At 34.7% G+C, this 20,577-nt stretch overlaps 1 protein-coding gene across 9 annotated transcripts in view; it reads left to right on the forward strand.

Moving 5' to 3' along the window:
* TRPS1 (transcriptional repressor GATA binding 1) overlaps window positions 1-20,577 on the forward strand; it is a 263,713-nt gene that overhangs the window by 67,899 nt on the left and 175,237 nt on the right. For all 9 annotated transcript variants that reach the window (XM_050801962.1, XM_050801958.1, XM_050801957.1 and 6 more), the window contains one exon: window positions 13,559-14,162. In XM_050801962.1, coding sequence (XP_050657919.1) covers window positions 13,559-14,162 — 604 coding nt within the window. The remainder of the gene's footprint in view (window positions 1-13,558; window positions 14,163-20,577) is intronic.

Here is a 20,577-nt window from a genome sequence, read left to right on the forward strand (position 1 = left end):
AGACTTAACGGTGTAGTAAAAATCAGCATAAGCCATGAACTGTGTACAGCATGTGAAATCATTTAGCTATAAAATGACTGTAGCTGAGAAGCAGAAGAGTTGATCTAGAGCTCTGATTGAAAGACCTCGGTGTCGATTCCATGGCATGGGTGTTTTCTTTAAGAACTAAGTTAAACTTGGTGGAACTGTGAACATGATCTAGTCAGCAACAGGGATTTGGTCCATTCTCTTAATGTTTTTAAGCATTTACCTATGATACCCCTAACTCAGATCATAACTGGGTTATTATATTCCACTTATAAATGGTTTTCTCACTGCATTTCTATTATTATTTATCATTTAATTCAATTTTGTACCTGCTCTCTGTTGACTGCTACTTTTCTTATCAAAATTTTCAGTGTTATAACTTAGGTTTTTGGCATAAGTAGGAGGATTACTTCCCTGCAAAACAACTATACTAGATAAAACATATTTTGTAATGCATTGCCAGACTTCTACAAAGTAAGAAAAAATTTTGGAGCCTTTGTTCTACCTTTCATGAAGAGTGCACTAAACGCAGAGTAGGGAGAAGTGAAGGGTAAGCTTGGAATGTGAGGTTACACTGAGGGCAAATGCCAATGTCGATGTTGCATTTGATCAGAAGACTAAGCCTGAAGTTACTCATAGAGAGGAGGAGTTGAATCTGAGTTTTGCTTTAAGCTTAGATCTTGAAGTGGCTAGGATTTTTAAATTAGTCCTCCCTCTGACTTCTGACATAATTAAATACAAATTTGTCTACAGAAAAGTACTCCAATTTTTACCTCCCAGATATTGATGGATGCAGATAAATCTTGTATGAGCTCACTATGATGAAAATTCACCATATGGACAGGAAAATAAGCCACCATATGTGAAATCAGTAGAAAACACAAATAATAGATGTAGCTAGATACCCAGTCACTTTAGATACAGGAGTTTTCAGTTATAAAATACAAATAAGCATTCAAAGATATGAAAGTTACAATTAAAAATGATCAAGCAACATGAGACTAGATGAACAGGCACTTCTCAGAAGAAGATATTTATGCTGCCAACAACCATGAAAAACTGCTCGTCATCACTGTTCATTAGAGAAATGCAAATCAAAAACACAATGAGATACCATCTCACGCCAGTTAGAATGGTGATCATTAAAAAGTCAGGAAACAGATGCTGGCGAGAGTGTGGAGAAATAGGAACACTTTTACACTGTAGGTGGGAGTTTAAATTAGTTTAACCATTGTGGAAGACTGTGTGACAATTCCTCAAGGATCTAGAACCAGAAATACCAATTGACCCAGCAATCCCATTACTGGGTGTATACCCAAAGGATTGTAAATCATTCTGCTATAAAGACACATGCACATGTATGTTTATTGCACCACTGTTCACAATAGCAAAGGCTTGGAACCAACTCAAATACCCACCAATGATAGATTGGATAAAGAAAATGTGGCACATATACACCATGGAATACTATGCAGCCATAAAAAAGAATGAGTTCATGTCCTTTGCAGGGACATGGATGGAGCCGGAAACCATCATTCTCAGCAAACTAACACAGGAACAGAAAACCAAACACCGTATGTTCTCACCTATAAGTGGAAGTTGAAAAATGAGAACACATGGACACAGGGAGGGGAACATCACACACTGGGGCTTGTTGGGGAGTCGGGGGCAAGGGGAGGGAGAGCATTAGGACAAATACCTAATGCATGGGTCTTAAAACCTAGATAATGGGTTGATAGGTGCAGCAAACCACCATAGCACATGTATACCTATGTAACAAACCTGCACGTTCTGCACATGTACTCCAGAACTTAAAGTAAAATTTAAAAAAAATCAAGATCACCAAAAATTAACAAATAACATTGTTTTAGTTGAGAAATATTAACTCTTCAAACTTAAAACATATGGATTGATTAAACTACATATTAGACAATTAAAGAGAGCAAATGAATTAATCAGGATGAGGCATTAGAATAAGAGAGAGCAAAGAGATGCAAAATATCAACGACATATAGTAAGATATGGAATATAATGAGCTCTTCTAACATGCATCTAATCAGTGTCCCAGAAGAAAGAAAATATAGAGAATAGAGAGTAGGTAATCAGTATTTGAGGAGAAAATGGAAAAAGATTTTCTAGAACTAATGAAAGACATAAATACTCAGATACAAAGAAGCGTAGCATACACTAAACAGGATGATGTATACAAATAAATTCAGTTACACACACATGTAGCAAAAGTGAGAATGCCAAGACAGAGACATCCTTGAGAGCAGCTGTAGACTAACAAGAAACAAACTACTCAGAAAAGACGTTTAAGTTGACAGACTTTTTATTAGCCACAATGGAAACTGGAGGAAGGAGGTATATTATTCAGAGTTTTGAAAAAACCTCAGATAGTCAACCTTGTATTATGTGACCATCAAAGCTATCTCCCAAGAATAAGAGCAAAGCAAAGACATTTTCTGATAAGTGAAGACTAGGGAAACATCTGAGCAAATCTAAACAAACATTGCCTGTCTCATTTATGCAGTTAAAAAAGGAACAGACTAGGTGGGGCACAGTGGCTCACACCTGTAATCCCAGTATGTGGGAGGCCAAGGCTTGAACCCAGGAGTTTGAGATCAGCCTGGGCAGCATACCAGGATCTCATCTATATATAAACAAACAAACAAAAAAAGATCTGAGTATAGTAGTGATTACCTGTGGTCCCAGCTACTCAGGCACTGACATGGGAGGATCACTTAAGCCCAGGAGATCGAGGCTCGGTGAGCCATGATCATGCCACTGGCCTGGGCGACAAAGACTAAGGTGAGTTAGTGAGCTAGGACTTCGTTATACGTACTTGGAAAAATTTAAGGATAACTAATGAAAGAATAGGAAATAAATGCATAACTTCCAAAACTATAGAGGAGAAAAAAAATGGAATAATGAAATAAAGAGCAAATTCAATTAACTTTTTAAAAAAAGGTGAGAAAATATGTGGGAAAAGTTAGACATATAGACATTTTAAAGTAAAATCTACAAAAATTGCTGATATCAAAAGTCTTAACGTGTGTGTGTGAAACTTTTCCACTGAAAAGATATCAGATGATATTTAAAAAACTTGTAACTATATCCTGCATACTGGATATACATCTGAAACATAAGTCTCTGGATGTTCAAAAGAAGAGAATAGACTTAGTTATACCAGTAAATATAAACTAAAGGAAAATTGAGGTATCTTTATTAATCTCATACAATTTTAAGATTTTATTACAAACAGCATATGGAGGAAAGAAGGGATCATTGCATAATAAGAGGTTTAACTTCTTCAGAAGATACAATGGTTCTAAATACATAACATGTAAATACAAATAACTAAAGCAAAAAGTGATAGAGGAACTACAGGGAAAACATGACACACCACAATCACAATGATAAAGTTTTAAGAAAACTCCTTGTTAAAAGTTAGGCACAAAACATTTTTCAAAATTGAAAATATTTGAAAAACAAATTACCAAACCTGATTTAATAAAAATATACAAATTCTGTACCAAACAATTAGAGAATGTACATGCTTTTAAAGCACATATAGAGCAGTTATATAAACTGAAACATATTAAGTCAAAAAGAAATTACATTTCAAAAACCAGTATCTCATAGAATATATCCTTTGACTCAGTGCAATGAAATTAGACCTCAGTAACAAAAAGCTAAGGATTGATAAAGTTATACAGGGCCAATTCTAACCAAACAAAAAAAGAGAGATTATTAATCTCAGAAAACATAGATTTTACAATAAAACATCTTGTAAGGGATAGAAGTGGTCAGAACATACTACTTTGGAAGGCAAATTTGGCAAAATTTGGCATTATCAGATGTTCATATTCCCAGTGACTACATAATTTTACTTTTCAGAAGAAAACTTTTTGCATGGATTTGCTAGGAAACGTGCAAAAATGTTCATAATTGCATTTTTTAGAAGACAGAACAACCAAAACAAAGTCAGTCCAAAATAAAAACAGGAGAAAACTCTGATTGTCTTTCCAAAAAAGATTAATTTACTTGTAGAATTTTCAAGCAGTGGACTGTTTTACAGTAGTGAATTTAGTAAATGACAAGTGACTACAACATAAATAAATCTTGTAAGAATAATTTTGACTGAATACAAACAGATGATAAAGACAAGTCGCATTGGGCTAGTTTTTTTATATAAATTCAAAAGATAACAAAATAAAACTGCATAAAAATATTCATGTTATATGTATATGATATACATATGAATATCATATGCATGTATACATGTACATACATATATGTGTATGCATGTATAAATACATCTGATATATACACATACATCTGATGTATACACATACCTATATATGTATGTATAAATACATATGACACACACATACATGTGTATATGTATGTATAAATACATATGACATATACACAAACATGCATATATGTATAAAACATATGCATGTGTATATGTATAAATACATATGATATATACACATGCATGTATATATGTATGTATGCGTACATATATGTATATATGAGATACTCATGTATATCATATACATATATTCTACTGTATCATAATAGTACTTTATCATATGTAATCATATCTATATGAATCATATCTATATGAATCTATATGAATCATATCTATATAGAATCTCTTCCTCTCTCCACAGAAATAGATCTCAATTTATGTAAAATCACATTCTATGATTCTGTAATGAGTTCAGTTTTTAATTTGTTTGCAAACTTAGATGTCAGTGAATATGTGTGTGTGTATTTATTTGTATGTCACTAACATACATTGTACAACTTTAAAATAAAAAATGATGCATCAATTCTCATCACTGCCCATGTAGATTAAATATATGAAACAATGATCAATCTCGCTGTTAAAGAACTTACTATTAAAGAACTGCTACAGACTCAGTAATATAATTATTGTCTAGTACAAATATTAAAATGTTCATTGTTGGCTAAAATGCGGAAAACCGCACACATATTTTGGTAGTGTATGCAATGACAAGACTCTGTGTGTTAGGAGATTTACGAATGCATTTTAAAATTTTTGAACAGTGCTTCAACTTTCAGACATAAGATAGGTAAAGTCAGACTGAAAGAGTTGACATTGGTTGCAGTAGATGGTCAAATTAATTTAGGTCCTGCTCAGTCTCTATCTCACAAAAGCTCCGTGAAAAATATGGACTGCGTACTTTGCTTATTCTGAAGAAGGGATTTTTATGATAATCATTTAATTATCAACGTATCTGAAAATTCCAAGTATACAGTGTGTTAATACAGAATTTCTAAAAGGGTGAGGGCCTTCATGGTTACATTTAAATTAGTACATGTTATGTGTCATATTTAAAAAAAAAAAACCTAATAAATCAGTTGCTTGTAATACCTTGAAATAAGCATGATAGTTCAATTAGAAAATACCTATTGTGAGTCAAAAAGTTACCCAGGATATTACAGTTCACCAAAAAACAAACAAGCAAACAAAACCTCCCAAAGACATTACCTTTATTTGTATACATTATTTATTAGAAATTTCAGAATTAATGCTTCTGAATATTATGCAAGAACAGTTATCAAGTCTTGGAATAAGATACATTTGAGTCACAGTTTCAATTCCATTTTCATTTGTGTAAATAATTTGCTGTTCCTTATTTACTTTCTGTTTTGTAGAAAGACTTGTCTTTCTATATGAACATTTTGTAGGGAACGTTTACCTTTTGAAAGGGAATCCTAAGTTTGATTTTTAAGGTATGGTGTTAGTAGTATTTTTTCTACCACTTGAAGATATAAGCACTTCATTGCATCTCCCCAAAAGCCAGTTACTATTACTGAGCAAATCCTAATCCGATTATTTCAACTTAAAAATGCAGGATGAGTAAACAACATAATTATTTTCATCCAGAATTTCAATTTCTCTTGGATTATGTTCTGTAGACTGTTTCTCCTCTTTTAACTATTTTACAGTTCTCAAGGATTGACCTAATAATCCATCTGTAATTCTGTTTTTGTCTTTGTTCCTGCCACTCTTTTCTCATTTTTCATTTTATCATTTTACAGCAGCAGTAATGCCACATGCCACTTGTTGTAGACATTTATGCCAACAATGCATATATTACAAAAATGACTACCTTTGTTAGATTTCAGACCTACTTGAACTACATTTAAACTTAAGTATTTGAATCACCTTCCTTTTCCCCACTTCTGTGATAATTTATCTGTAGTTGTTTGATTCTGTAATAACTAAAAAATACCTCTGAAAGTCTAATCAATTAGTATTTATGATTTATTCATTTACTTTGATGCCTCATTGAGTCATTGAAGAATAAAAACTGTGGTTTAAATTATTCATTGATTGTCTTTAAGATTTAAAAAAATATTGAAAGTAATATACTGTTATTTAGTAAAAAGAGCTCTTCAAGTGATGACATAAATCTCAAGTTAACATTTAAGAGAAAAAAACAAGGCATCCCTCAGAGCTGTACTTCACATACACTGTGGGTTGGTTTATTATAAAAATAAAAATATTATCAGAGCATAGTAAAGGAGTAGCATCTTTTAGCTGATTTCTTTCTAGAAGCATTCCTCAATGCTTTATGAATTATGAAAATAATTCATAATGTTCTCTACTAATGAATGAAATACTACTATTGTGAATAAAGACTATTGTGCATTGAAACATGGAAGGATAAAAATGCTTTTTTATGGCACGTGAAAATTCTATAAAGTAGAATAAGGAATAACACTTACTTTTTCACAGAGGTTCTAAGTCACTTGAATTAAATACAAATTTGATATTTTTAGGCAACTTGATGTCGTTTGCCTAGAGAGAAAGCATGATGTAGTTCTTTAATCAAAATTTCTTTGACTTGTCTCCACGTTGTCGAATATTGTATGGGACAGAGTGACATTTTATAAAAGCATGTCCCAAATATTTTATGCAGCATACACTAAAACATTCATTTATTATCTGAAATTTAAATTTAACTGAGCATTCTGTGTTTTATATGATGACCTTATGCTTATGCTAAGGAGATCTATAAAACGACATCTTTTTCCTCAGATAATATGAAGAAAGTGTTTGTTATCAGTGTGGCAGGAGGATACAGCATTTAAATTAATGCAAAGCATATATTTGTTTTGCTTTGGTTTCAACCTTAGGGTAATTACATATACCTGTTAAGTGAGGTATATATGATTTTAATCAAATACCATCTGTGATTAAAAAAACTGAAGAGGAATACAAGGATTTAGAGTAATGAGGAAGACACTAGATTTCTTCTTGGATCGAATCATTTGGGAAGTCTTTATGGATGAGGGGGTGGTTAAGTTGGGTCTTGAGAAATAGAGGAAAAATTTCCTGAATGTCTTTGAAGTTTTCATGTTAATGCTGATGAAAAGAAAATGCATTTAGTAGGTTGGAGGAGGATCCACATTAATGTACTTTCACAATGACTAAACTTTTATTCTTGAGAAAAGTTTCCTTTTACTGGGGTTTATTATAATCTAGTCTTATGATTTGGAAGTGTGACATTATATTGAAGATCTTGTCAGTTATTATTGAGAGAATAATACATGTCAGAGAATATGCTCAAATCTTTTAGGTACTGATTCCTGAACAACCATTGCTTTAACTATCAAAGAACGTGCATGAAACAGTAACCATAGATAAGAGCAAAAGTATTCTATTTTGCCTTCAATATTTTTATGTTAATTAACTCGTTTGTGCTTCCGCTTCTTTATCTGCAAAGTGGGGTGGAAATATATACTTCTTGTTATTGCTGCAGGCAATATATGTAAATGGCCTAGCACTAAAGAATATTTAAAGACAATCTCCAAACAGTGATAAAGAAAAAATGAATTGGGATTATTCCTGACAATTTTGTGCTTGTAGGTTATTTTATACAGCTGTGAGTGTTGACTCAGAAGGTGTATGTGACTTAAGAATGATAACAATGTTGCCATTCATAACAATATTCTTCTTGGACCTGAGTATGGTGGTGCATGCCTCGAATCCCAGCTACTCAGGAGGCTGAGGTGGGAGGATCCCTTGAGCTCAGGAGTTCAAGGCCAGCCTGGGCAACATAGTGAGACCTCGTCTCTTAAAATAAAATCATTTGGGAATGTTCTGAAAGTGCCGAGTATAAACAGGTATATTAAGAGTACACTCCAAGCCAACACACTTCTCATGAGTTATTTATGACCATAGTTGCGTGATTCTTGCTACTCAAGGTGTGGTCTGGGGACCAACAGCATTGGCATCATCTAGGAGTTTGTAAGAAATACAGAATATTATCAGGATCTGGGAAAATTTGAAATAAATGAAGAAATACAGAATATTAGATCCTACCTTAGTCTTCCAGTATCAGAATATGAATTTGAATGAAATCCCCAGGTGATTTTTACACATTAGTTTGAGAAGCATTGGTCTAGATTTTAGCGTAGGTTATTGAAAAGTTTATATTGCTCCAGGCTTTTGACAGTAATGTTGTCTTTTTAATATGTTTTCTGTCATTCATTTAGATCTGATAATAAAAGGAGAAAGGAGTTGTTCAAGTCTCAAGAGCACTTTGTAGCAGATTGCCTTTTCTGCTTCACCTAGTGGTGTTCAATAGCCTGAAAGATTGAGCAGTTTAGCAGTTTACTACTTAAACGTCAAGTTTTACTCTTTTTTCATTAATAGTAGTAAGACCCAGAATCTTAAGATTCTGAATAACAATAATAGTAAGGTCATTGCAAGGTCATTGCCTGTATTTTATTAAAGCCTTGGGAGTTAGGAGATGTCTTGTGCGTTTATTCATTAAGTTGCTTAGAGTCATGATGTAGCTAGTAATACAGTTTATGGGTACTGGTCCCTGCATTGGTGTCATTTGAGGACTTTGCTAAAGTTAAACATTTAGATTCTCAGATTATGCCCAGGATATTCTGGTTCAGTGGGACAAGGAAGACTTGGAATCTCTATTGCTGAGAAAGAAACTCTTCGGGTTGCAATGCTGCCCAGCCTGTTTTGCAAACCATTGCTGTAGTCAGTTTCTTTTTTCTCTCTTAGAAGCCCTTTCCCATCCCTTGTGTTTTCATTTGGCGTATCATCAGTAGTTTACATTTATATACAATTAGAAAGGTAGGCAGTGGAAAATAGAAAAATAAAACGTTGTTCTGGGAGTCTGAAACCCTGTGTTCTTGGCTTGATATAGATGAAATGGGTAAGGCACTCTTTCTCCATTTTACTATCTGTGAAATGGGCCATATACTTCAGTGGAACGTGAGAACCTGTAGACATGAGTGCTTTGAACTTTCAAAAGAAGTGTGAATTGAGCTTGTTTTTACAACCTTGTAATATCCTTCCTGTTAAAATGTGTTTTCCTTTTCGACATAAAACCTGGTTCTCACGGAAAACTTACCCCTGCACTTTCTGTTTCCTTTGTACTTTATACCTATCCCCACTCTTCTCTGTGTTCCTACAGCTCTCCAGCACCTGTACCATGGGCAGTTTTGCCTAGGTCGGTTGGTTCACGAGGTCCTCTCCGGGCAGATCAGAGCAGCTCCTGCTGAGACATGCCAGGAGTCAGGGAGTTTTCCTTTGGGACAGGAACTTCAAACTAGAAAACCTAGAAGACTCAGACACCTTGTCTCAGGGTGTGATACCCTGTAATGAACTCATGTTTTGGGCAGGGACCTAGGACCTTGTATATTTGGGAGGAAGTACTAGTTAAATAATAGATGAAGATGATGTAACTTCAATATCTACTGATTCTGCAATCTAGAAATATTTTTAATCGACCCCTACCCCTTCATCTTTATTCAGAATTAGTAGATATTGAAGCAACATAATCTTAATTACTTAGGTATATTCCTAGATATGCCATGTTCTAAACAACTTTTAACGAATACATTCATAAAACATCCTTACCTCCCAAGGTTTTAATAAAACACAGGTAATGCCCTTACTGTCTTTGTTATTTAGAATTTGAAGATACTGGCTCTGACTGCTATTAATGAAAAAAGAGTAAAGCTTGACAATCAAGCAGTGAAAGGCTAAACTGCTCATTCTTTCGTGTCATTGAATGGTGCCAGATGAAGCAGAAAAGCATAGACTATATTCTACCGGGCCATGTCCTAAAGCAAAGGATCTTCTAGGACATACGCTTGGTTTTAAAAATACATATATATTTTTTGTAGTGGTTGAGGTACATGGGGGAATGGCAAAGAATGATACCAAATCATCAGTTTGTAAGTTTAAACTCTTGGAGAAACAGTACAGAATGTGGATTCACAGGGAACAGAGGGGCTTTATTTAATTTTAGGATTTATACTGATTAACTCTCATTTAGTTACTTAATATGCACAAGAACCCTATCAAGAGACAACTTTATTTTCATTTTGCAGATGAGGAAACTGAGACAGGTTCAGTAAATTATTCAAAGTTACTTACATTGTAGAATACAGAGCCAAAGTTTGAAGCTTAAGCATTCTCCTTAAGAGTCTACACTCTTCCATGTGGTTGGTTGTTTCACCAGTAAGAACTAAGAGACTCTACTGTTTGAAAATAATTTTGCTGTGTGGTCCACAAGAATTTTGTATTTCTTTTCATATATGTTGATCCTTTCTCCTTCTTGTCATCCTGGTATTTACAGTCTTAATATCTTGAAACAGAATCACTATAATCCTTTGCTATTTTGTCACTGGATTTACCAGTTTTGGTAGAAGTGTCAGTGGTAATTTATAGTCTTAATTTATAGGCATGGATCTCCTTAGAGATTTAAAGCAGAGATCTCACCATGTCAAGGAACCACAAATATGCTAAAGTAGACAGTGAGTCCATTCTAACCATCTTGGGGTGAAAATTAATCATGGTTTGCTAAGTGCTTTCAGAAGTTTTTGTTGTTTTAATTTCCATGACTCAATATATTGTGTAGAATATATTCAGTAGGGTAATTTTGGATTTATGTGTTTATCTCCCATTAGGTTAAACTAGAATGTGTGTGGTTTTTTTGTTGTTTCTGTTTTGTTTGAGATGGAGTCTCGCTCTATCACCCAGGTTGAAGCGCAGTGTCACGATCTCGGCTCACTGCAACCTCCGCCTCCCAGGTTCAAGTAATTCTCCTCCCTCAGCCTCCCAAGTAGCTGGGATTACAGGCCCCCTCCACCACACCCAGCTAGTTTTTGTATTTTTATTAGAGATGGGATTTCACAGTGTTGGTCAGGCTGGTCTCGAACTTCTGACCTCAGGTGATCTGCCCGCCTCTGCCTCCCAAAGTGCTGGGATTACAGGTGTGAGCCACCGGTCCCTGGCTAGAGTGTGGTTTTGATAAGAAGCTGTTTTAGATGAGATCCACAGAGGTTCTAGGTCCTAGATTTTAGGTATTGTCTATTGTCTTTTGTATTCTTAGTCCTGTTTTTGAATTTTCTGGCCTTGACATTGGTGGCAAGATTGTTTCTCTTGGTCATAACCATCTTCACATTAAAGGTTAGGCTATTTCCACTTGAGGAAATTAATTTTACTATTGTGCTTTTATGGTCAATTCATCCTCCCATTGTTTTTCATTTGTTGTATTTATCTTTACTACTTAATGAAAAAAATAGGAGAAAAGATTGGAAACAATTTTCTGTAAAAAGTAAATATCCATATTTACTCGACAAAATGTAAGCTCTTGTGTGCTACATTAAGCACTCTCAACAAATACTTGAGATTTTGTTACATGTTTTATACCTTTGAATTTTGCTTCCATAAAATAGGAACATTCTTTTGGAGTTTCAGCCATCTGACATGTCTTATAAAGAAATGAAGTTATTGATAAACATGACAGCCCCAGAGTAATTAAAACATGCAGCTGAGCACCTACTCCCCAGCTGATTGCCTTCCTTTACCTTTGAAGAGATCCCCTATCCCTACCATGACCTACAGAGCTCTAGATAACCCTTCAAGCTTGTCAATTGACATTCTTCCTCTCGTTTATTCCTCTAAAACCACAATGTCCTCTTTTCAGTGTCTCAGACTTGCTAGAATGTGGCTTCCTTTCCCCTTCCTCATCCTCCAAGGATAGCTTCTTTTCACCCTTTGATTTCGTATATCTCCCTCAGAAAGTCCTTCCTAATTACCTACGCAGCCCTTGACACCAATTACCATCCATTTCATTCTTAGTACCTGTCACACTTTGTCCTTACAGACTTATAGTCACGTGAAACTTCCTGTCTAGTCACTCCTGACTAGACTCTAAGCACCAGGTGGGCAAAGACTTTCTATCTTTTATTCACCAATGTGTACCCAGTGCCTGGCAAAGAAATATTTTGATGATTATCAAAAATTACATATATGAGTACATAACTTGTATCTTACAGCTTTAAGTAATATCTCGCAAAATTTATTTTGTTACTTTAAGTTGGTAATTCATAGCAAGTTATATCAGGGAAGTAGAAAGTGTTTCCCCGATATTTATTTAGAAAGCCATACACAGCTTTTATAGTTAAACAAAATATACCTTATTCCACATCACTTGTGTATCTTTTGGGTATGCTTTTTACAGTGCAGTACTTCTGTTCTTCTTTGTTAATCAAATATTTGTCCTAATAGAGCAGTTACTGTTCTCTCTTTAACAGCAGAAGATGGTAGGGGATGTGATAATAAAATCGTCTTGTTTTATGCCATTTAAAAAGAAAACACACACACACACCCTTTTAATGAATATATTTGTAAAGTCTCTATTAAGATGTTTGACACTCAACAGACAGTCAATTTCTTGAATGTGTATATGTTCTCATAGATGAATAGACTTTGTTTCGAGAAAAATCATGCGTTATATGTACATCTTATTTTCTAGAGTTTAGATCAGTCACCAATATTTTATTCACTAAATGGATTTAAATTTGATGACCGAAAATAACACTTTATTTCTTTTTTCAAATCATTTTATAATTTGATAATGATTTATTATTTTATATTTAAATTTAGTTCCTTTTAATATATTGAAAAGCTGTACAAAGCACTTCAGCATTAGAAATTGAAGTGTATCTACAGGGGGGAAAAATCCTCAATTTAGTTTAAATAACAGAAAGTGAAAAGGGCATTTGAAATCAGGTGTGAAAACATAAGAATAGTGAGTTAAATAATATAATTAATGATTATCCATCAGGGTAAAATGCATCTCTCAAGGTAAAATGAGCAGAGTGGGGCATTTAATAATAATGCAAACTAACCAGTTTTAATGCTAATCACCTGGAATGGATGCGCCCAAGCACGAGCAGTGTGCGTGCGTGCGTGCGTGCATGGTGTGTGTGTGTCTGTGTGTGTGTCTGTGTTATGGCTATTACTGCTAATATAACAAGGGAACTTTATATAGAACTGAAAATGCCAGTTAATTTCCTTCCAGTTTTTGGGTGTTAAGAATATTGTAGTTCTTTCTATCTACTACATTGCATGAGTAGGTAGAAAATTCAGGTGCTTAAAGGCTATTAAAAACAAAACAACCCTCCAGAACGCTGTCTTTGCAATAACTGTTTTCTTCTCCTCCAGGAGAGCACACAGCTGCTACAAATGCCGTCAGTGCAGTTTTACAGCTGCCGATACTCAGTCACTACTGGAGCACTTCAACACTGTTCACTGCCAGGAACAGGACATCACTACAGCCAACGGCGAAGAGGACGGTCATGCCATATCCACCATCAAGGAGGAGCCCAAAATTGACTTCAAGGTCTACAATCTGCTCACTCCAGACTCTAAAATGGGAGAGCCAGTTTCTGAGAGTGTGGTGAAGAGAGAGAAGCTGGAGGAGAAGGACGGGCTCAAAGAGAAAGTTTGGACCGAGAGTTCCAGTGATGACCTTCGCAGCGTGACTTGGAGAGGGGCAGACATCCTGCGGGGGAGTCCGTCATACACCCAAGCAAGCCTGGGGCTGCTGACGCCTGTGTCCGGCACCCAAGAGCAGACAAAGACTCTAAGGGATAGCCCCAATGTGGAAGCTGCCCATCTGGCGCGACCTATTTATGGCTTGGCTGTGGAAACCAAGGGATTCCTGCAGGGGGTGCCAGCTGGCGGAGAGAAATCTGGGGCCCTCCCCCAGCAGTATCCTGCATCGGGAGAAAACAAGCCCAAGGATGAATCCCAGTCCCTGTTACGGGTAGGAAGGTTTCATTTTTAAATAATTCATTTGTTTTGAAGGGCAAAAGGAGGAACACACATTCTTTCTATATGGGATTGTGTTGTGTGTGAAGTGAGACTTAATGATCTGTCTCAATCTGGGGATTTAGACTCCTAAGGCCAAAGTGGCAGCAAGTAGCTCATGTGTGTTTGTGTGTGCTGTGCACTTACTTGATACAGTGTTAGGCAGTCACTTGTTTGTCTTTGCTCTTAGCTCAGATTGAATGTTGGTTAATCATTCCTGGTGACTATGCAAAACAACAAGGCCATATTTGGAGAAGGGAGGTTTAGAATCCCAGAAGGATGTACATCTGTTACATTGAAATAACTAAATGGCTTTTACATTTTAGGCTGCTATGACAGTATATGGTTAATAAGGAAGTCAGAAGAGATTTAAATCACTAAGAATGTAATGTCCTTGATGAGATGTTTATACAAAAATACAGTGTTTTTTAAAACCCACGATATAATTATGTACAAATGACAATGCTCGCTGTTGTCGAGTTGCCAACAAGAGGGGGAGAAATGAGAAAAGCCTAAATGTGAATAGCGTGCAAAGCGGCCAAAGAAGAGTGCCATGCATTTGATATGAACAGGATCTTTTAGGGGGAAAGACCTAGTTCCATGTGGATAAAGAAAACAAAACCTCTGAGTAAGGTAAGATCCTCGATTGCTCTCTTCATACTCTGTAGACTCAGCGTTGTTAAAAAAAATTTAGATTTTTGAAAATTCATGAGCTCCCAATAAGTGGTAGTTGCTCAATGCCTGACACACCACCTCTTGGACATTTTACCTTAACTCTGAAAGTTTTGAGCTTTTCTGGATGAGTTTGAAGCTTTGTTCGTGCATAGAAGGCAGGATCAGAAACTAGCTAACATTTACAAAAGATCCAGTTAGGAAATAGAGTTCCATTAGCCCGGTGCTTTGACCTGCGGGTCACAGACCAGTCAGTTCTCTCTGGTTATATACTGGGAAGAAAAATTGCTCTTACCAATGTCTGCTTGGCTGCTCTGCTCTCATTTCCCGCAGATTCTCGGAAGCCTATCTGTGCTTCTCAGTATTCTCTAGCGGAGTTGAAAAACTCCCCTTAGAGGTGCACAGTTAATTATAAAAGCTGTTACCTTTCCCGTCTGTAGTCATGCCCTGGAGCTAAGAGAAGGGCTTGAATACAGAAGAGGAGATGCCCCCTGTACAGAGAGAAACAAAGAATCCTTCCTGGAGGGAAGAAGCAAGTTTATTATGAGTAACTTCCGGAAAAAAGAGAAACAGTTTCTGTGCCCTTCAAGAGGTGGTTCAATTTAGGGAACTCCCTTCCAGTGAATATACATGGAGCTGCATTTTTATAATTGTCAATATTTGTTGTTTTCTCAGCATGCCATTACTCCTCTGGCCTCAAGTGACTTACGGCTTCTGGCTATAAGGCAGAAATGAAATGTCCTATGTTTTATTACATTCATACTGCATTTTGAGAGTATGGTATATTTGGGGGCCTTATATCTATATCACTGGAACCTCTTTCCTTCCTTTTTCCACTTAAAGTTGTTTTCATCCATGACATCTTCATTTGACGCCATATTGTTTTGACTGTTTCTGGAATATTACCTTTTCTGCCATTGTTTATATAGTCTAAGACTTTGAAATGACAATTTATTAAGCAATGGTATAAAAAACCTGAGTGTAGTGGTTGCATTTTTTCAGCAAGATGGAGATGATAATACTTTTCTAAAAAATTGTTTTTCTCAATTCCTCCACTTCCTTAAATCCCTGATTTCAAGTTCTGTTGCATCATTTTAACCGCCTTTTCAGTTCCTCCACATTAGCTGCTGAAGTAGGAAACCTTCAACAAGAGACTCCTTAGCTGTGTTCTACAATAATAGCCAAATTCCAACCCTATGATTTATTATCTTCAAAGGCTGTAATCTACTAAATTTCAGAGATCTGATAAAATTACGTTAATATATACATATACATACATATGCATATATAAAAGGAAGAGCATTGAATCATTCTGTGGTTGTAATAAAATTTAAATCTTTTAAGATTCACATTTTATATTTGAATAATGCTTTTGGAAATCACCAATTTTATTGGATATTTGGAATAGGAAGGGTAGCCAATTTAATTTATAGTGCAACATTTAGGTTATTAGCTGTATATGGAATTTTCAGTGTGTACATATCTTAGATGATGTGCTTTTTAAGACACCTAACAGAATTAAGAAACAGCCCATTCTGATTGTGAATTCGACACAAATTCTACTTTGGTGGTATTGGTATTCTCAAATTATCACAGCGAATACATACCTCCAATTCATTACCCTGCCAGTGGTAGAAAAAAAAAAAAGCAGAATTTTGAGGTCATGTTTACTAAAGGGAAAAAAAAAGTACTTGAAGTTTGTAGTTGCAGAGGCATAGTTATTAGTGAAGATGTCCTGTAATAATTTAAAATACACCATAGAAATAGACAAATATAATTTACATGTTTTGAACAAAAATTACAGTAGTTTATAAATATGCTTACAGAATGCATATTTATATATTTTAAACAATAAAATAGAACTCGAAAGTAACTACAATTATTTGGAAATTGTAAGCATTTTAAGGAATGTAAACTATTAGATTTAAAAAGTACCTTTTAAATTAAATAGTTTATTCAACACAGCATTAATAGAACAAGTGTATTAATACATTTATATATCCAGTTTCTAATACTAAAGTAAAACTTAACTGTTTAAAAATACTATGCAGAGTGATATCATGAATTAAGTATGGAAAACTTGCACAACAGAAAATGTTGATTTAATATAGTTCAATACTATGCTGGTAAATATTTAACATTTTAAAATAAAAGGCTGAATGTAGTTAGGATTGTGTTACAAAGCACATAATTAAATGTTACTTTCAGCATATTAGTCTTTCTGATAACTTTTTTTTTTTTTTTTTTTTTTTACTGGTTTTAGCAATGAAAGTTTGCTGTACTCCTCAAAGTGAGGAAGGAAATATAAGAATCACAAGAAGAGCTAAAATTTCGAAATGTTCTCTTCATTAACATTACTGGTTTTCTCCCTTTTTTGGCCTAGGCAGGGTCAGTGTTTGGCTTAAGTTTTGTGTTCAATATTATATCATTTATGTGTATTTTTATTTAGTGAATGTCTATATTTTTCCCTTGTTATTAGTATGAAGTTGATCTTGATATAAAAATTTTAAGTTGCATGTGCCTCTTTGTTGACTACTGTGCTTTGAGTATGACAAAAGGCACATTGCCATAAACTTGATCTTATAAATTACTCTAGGAAAACTAGGCTTTATGTTGCATATTAATCACACAATATTTGTACAATATTTTTGAGTATTTTCTTGTATTAGTAGGAAGAAGTATTAAGGCCTTTAGAATCTTTGCTACAAATAGTCTAAGCTTATATGACAACTTTAATTTATTATCTTAACATTTCTAGAATAGATCTTATAAAACATGAATCACCTCCTGAAAGTGGTCACCAACATTTACTAATAATATTTTGAAAACTCAGTGTTTTTTAGATTTAAGATTTAGGTCTGTGAAGAGGTTAGCATGTTTAAAATTACCTGTGTTAAAAGGATAAGTAAATTATTTTATATATTCCAATAGATGTTTCTTAACCATTTTAAACTAAGTAGTGTAGTATAGTCAGCATTCATGTAAAGTTGTCTACTTTTCTGACAAGTTTTTTGTTATGATGCACATCTACACAAAGGTTTTTATATTTTAAATAAACTTATGCAGATGCAACTGTATTAATCTTATTGTTTCCTGAATAAGAAATTCTGGATTTTATTTTTGTAATGGAATTTTTAGATTGAATATTCCATTGCAGAAAAGTGGCTTTTTATCTGATAACTATATGAATAAGGATCCAAAAATTGATCATTAAATTTCACAAAAAAATTAACCATATCATATAGTTTTTCATTTGTTAATAAAATACAGAAGTACAGTTAAGCTTATTGGGTTAATCTTTAGGGTGAGCTCATGGCAAATCAACATTCAGGTAAATTCTTCCATGTTATTTGCCAAAACGGAATGTTCTAGATAACTTATAGCTCAGATTCTTTCGTAGGTTCAAATGCTGTAGTTATTAGAGCACTTTTTTCTTGCACCTAGAGGAAAGATAAATCTCTTTGAGATTGATCTTGGTTTCCAGTTTAAATTTATTTAGGAAAGTCTATCAGTTGTAACATCTACAGTTTGTGCTGCTTGGCTTCAGCAGAGATGCTCAACCATGGGCCTGGGGAGTTGAGTTCCAAGTTCTGGAAGTTGAGTTCCAGCTTGAGCCACTGACTTTCAAAGGAAGGGCCTCCCGGGATCTCCGTTCATCTGTCGCTTGGAGAGGATCATACTGCCTGCCACCCTCACAGGAGTGTTGTGCAGCTTAGTTAATTAACGTTTGTCAGGCCATTTGAGATCCTCAGATGCAGAGTGCTAGATAAGTGGAAATAGTCTGATTATTTGTTCATTTTGTAAGTGTGATACCAGGACAGTACAATGCGAATGTTATTTCCCCTTTTCTTCAGCAGCGTTAAATTTATAGTTTAAAGATTGTTGATACCGGACAGACTATTGAGATGCAAAAATGTTCTTTTGGGGACAGTCCGTTGGCAGCCAAACAGACGTTTAAACAAGTGACAATGTTGAATGCCTTTACAACCACTGACAGAAGACTGCAGGAGCTTTTTTTTTTTTAACTAAAGATGGTCTGAAGTGAAAAGTGATATTAATTGTTTTGCTTCATATTTAATTAAAATGAAAGCAAAATTCCAGTTATCATAGAGGTGGCACTGACTTAACATAATGTTTATGTACGTAACTGTTTTCTCACCCGATTGGAACTTTTTACTCGTGCATAAAGTACCAAAGAGATCAGACTATATCAGGAAAAATGGGAAGTATATACCTCTCTAAACACTGGTTATGAAGCCGTGACTTTAGGCCCTGTTGGTAGTTTCTCTTTAGGTAGCAGTTGATATTTTCTTTGCCTGAGAGTAAAATAAATAATTAAAAATTATTGACTATATGCAGAGATGAAGAATCCTTGCACATGTCTGTGCTTCTGTGCTATATAGATGTATTTCTGTTGACATCTATTTGAAAAATATATGATTTAAATTCAAATATGTTTCAGTTGAGATTTAAAAAATACAATCCACGTATCAAATTCATTATGTGTAACACCGAACATGACAATTCTGTTTTACCATGTAAAATTTAAGTAGTTTTTTCTTATTTATTGATTATTCATCTTTTACATTTATATACCATCTTTGATAGTAGAAAACAACTAAAAACAATTCCATAGGTATAGAAGTTTGGTTTTATTAGTTTGATTAATGAGGTTTTCAAGTAATCTAATTTTTTTTCTATAAGTCTACTTCATTAGCCCACACATTTTTTAAAGCACTTTCTTTTTTTAATGCACACACAATAATTGTACATATTATGGGGAACGTAGTGCTGTTGTGAAACATATAATGTGTGGTGGAAAGATTAGGGTAATTTCCATATCCATCACCTCAACATTTGTAATTTCTTTGTATTAGGGACATTCATTATTCCAGCTATTTGAAACTACATAATATGGTACTGTTAACTACAGGCATCCTACAGTGCTACAGAACACTCAAACTTACTCCTCCCGTCTAGCTGTAACTTCATATCCTTCAACAAATCTCTCCCTATTCTCCCTTTCCTCTACCCTTCCTATTCTCTTATCTTTGTTCTGTTTTTGGTTTCTACAAGATCAACTCTTTTTTTTTTTTTAGCTTCCACGTATAAGTGAGAACATGCAGTGTTTAACTTTCTATTCCAGGCTTATTTCACTTAAAATAATGTTCGCCTTTTCTATTCACATTGCTGCAAATGACAGAATTTCATGCTTTTTTGTGGCTGAATATATTCCATTGTATGTATTTACCTCATTTTGTTTATTCATTTATCTGTCGTTGGACACCGAGGCCGATTCCATATCTTGATTATTGTGAATAGTGCTGCAGTGAACATGGAGGACAGGTATCTCTTTGATATACTAATTTCCTTTCCTTTGGAAAACTACTCAGTAGAGGGATTGCTGGATCATGTATGTAGTTCTGTTTGCGGTTTTTTGAGGAGTCTCCGTACTGTTCTCCATAGTGGCTGCCCTAGTTTACTACCCACCCACATTAACAACACTTGAAAAACAACAACAACAACGTTTTTGTAACCTAGACTGTTTGTGAGGTCTGGCATAGTTCTGCTGGCCCAGGTTTCTAAAGCAGGTGAAGCAGATGTATCTTAGTGAATTGAACTGTAGGTTTGCAGCCACTGTGAAATGTTATCCTTTAGCACAGTATTTGTTCATTATTTCCTGTATAACTATCTTTCGC

This window comes from Macaca thibetana, chromosome 8, assembly GCF_024542745.1.
Source record: "Macaca thibetana thibetana isolate TM-01 chromosome 8, ASM2454274v1, whole genome shotgun sequence".
NCBI lineage: Eukaryota > Metazoa > Chordata > Mammalia > Primates > Cercopithecidae > Macaca > Macaca thibetana.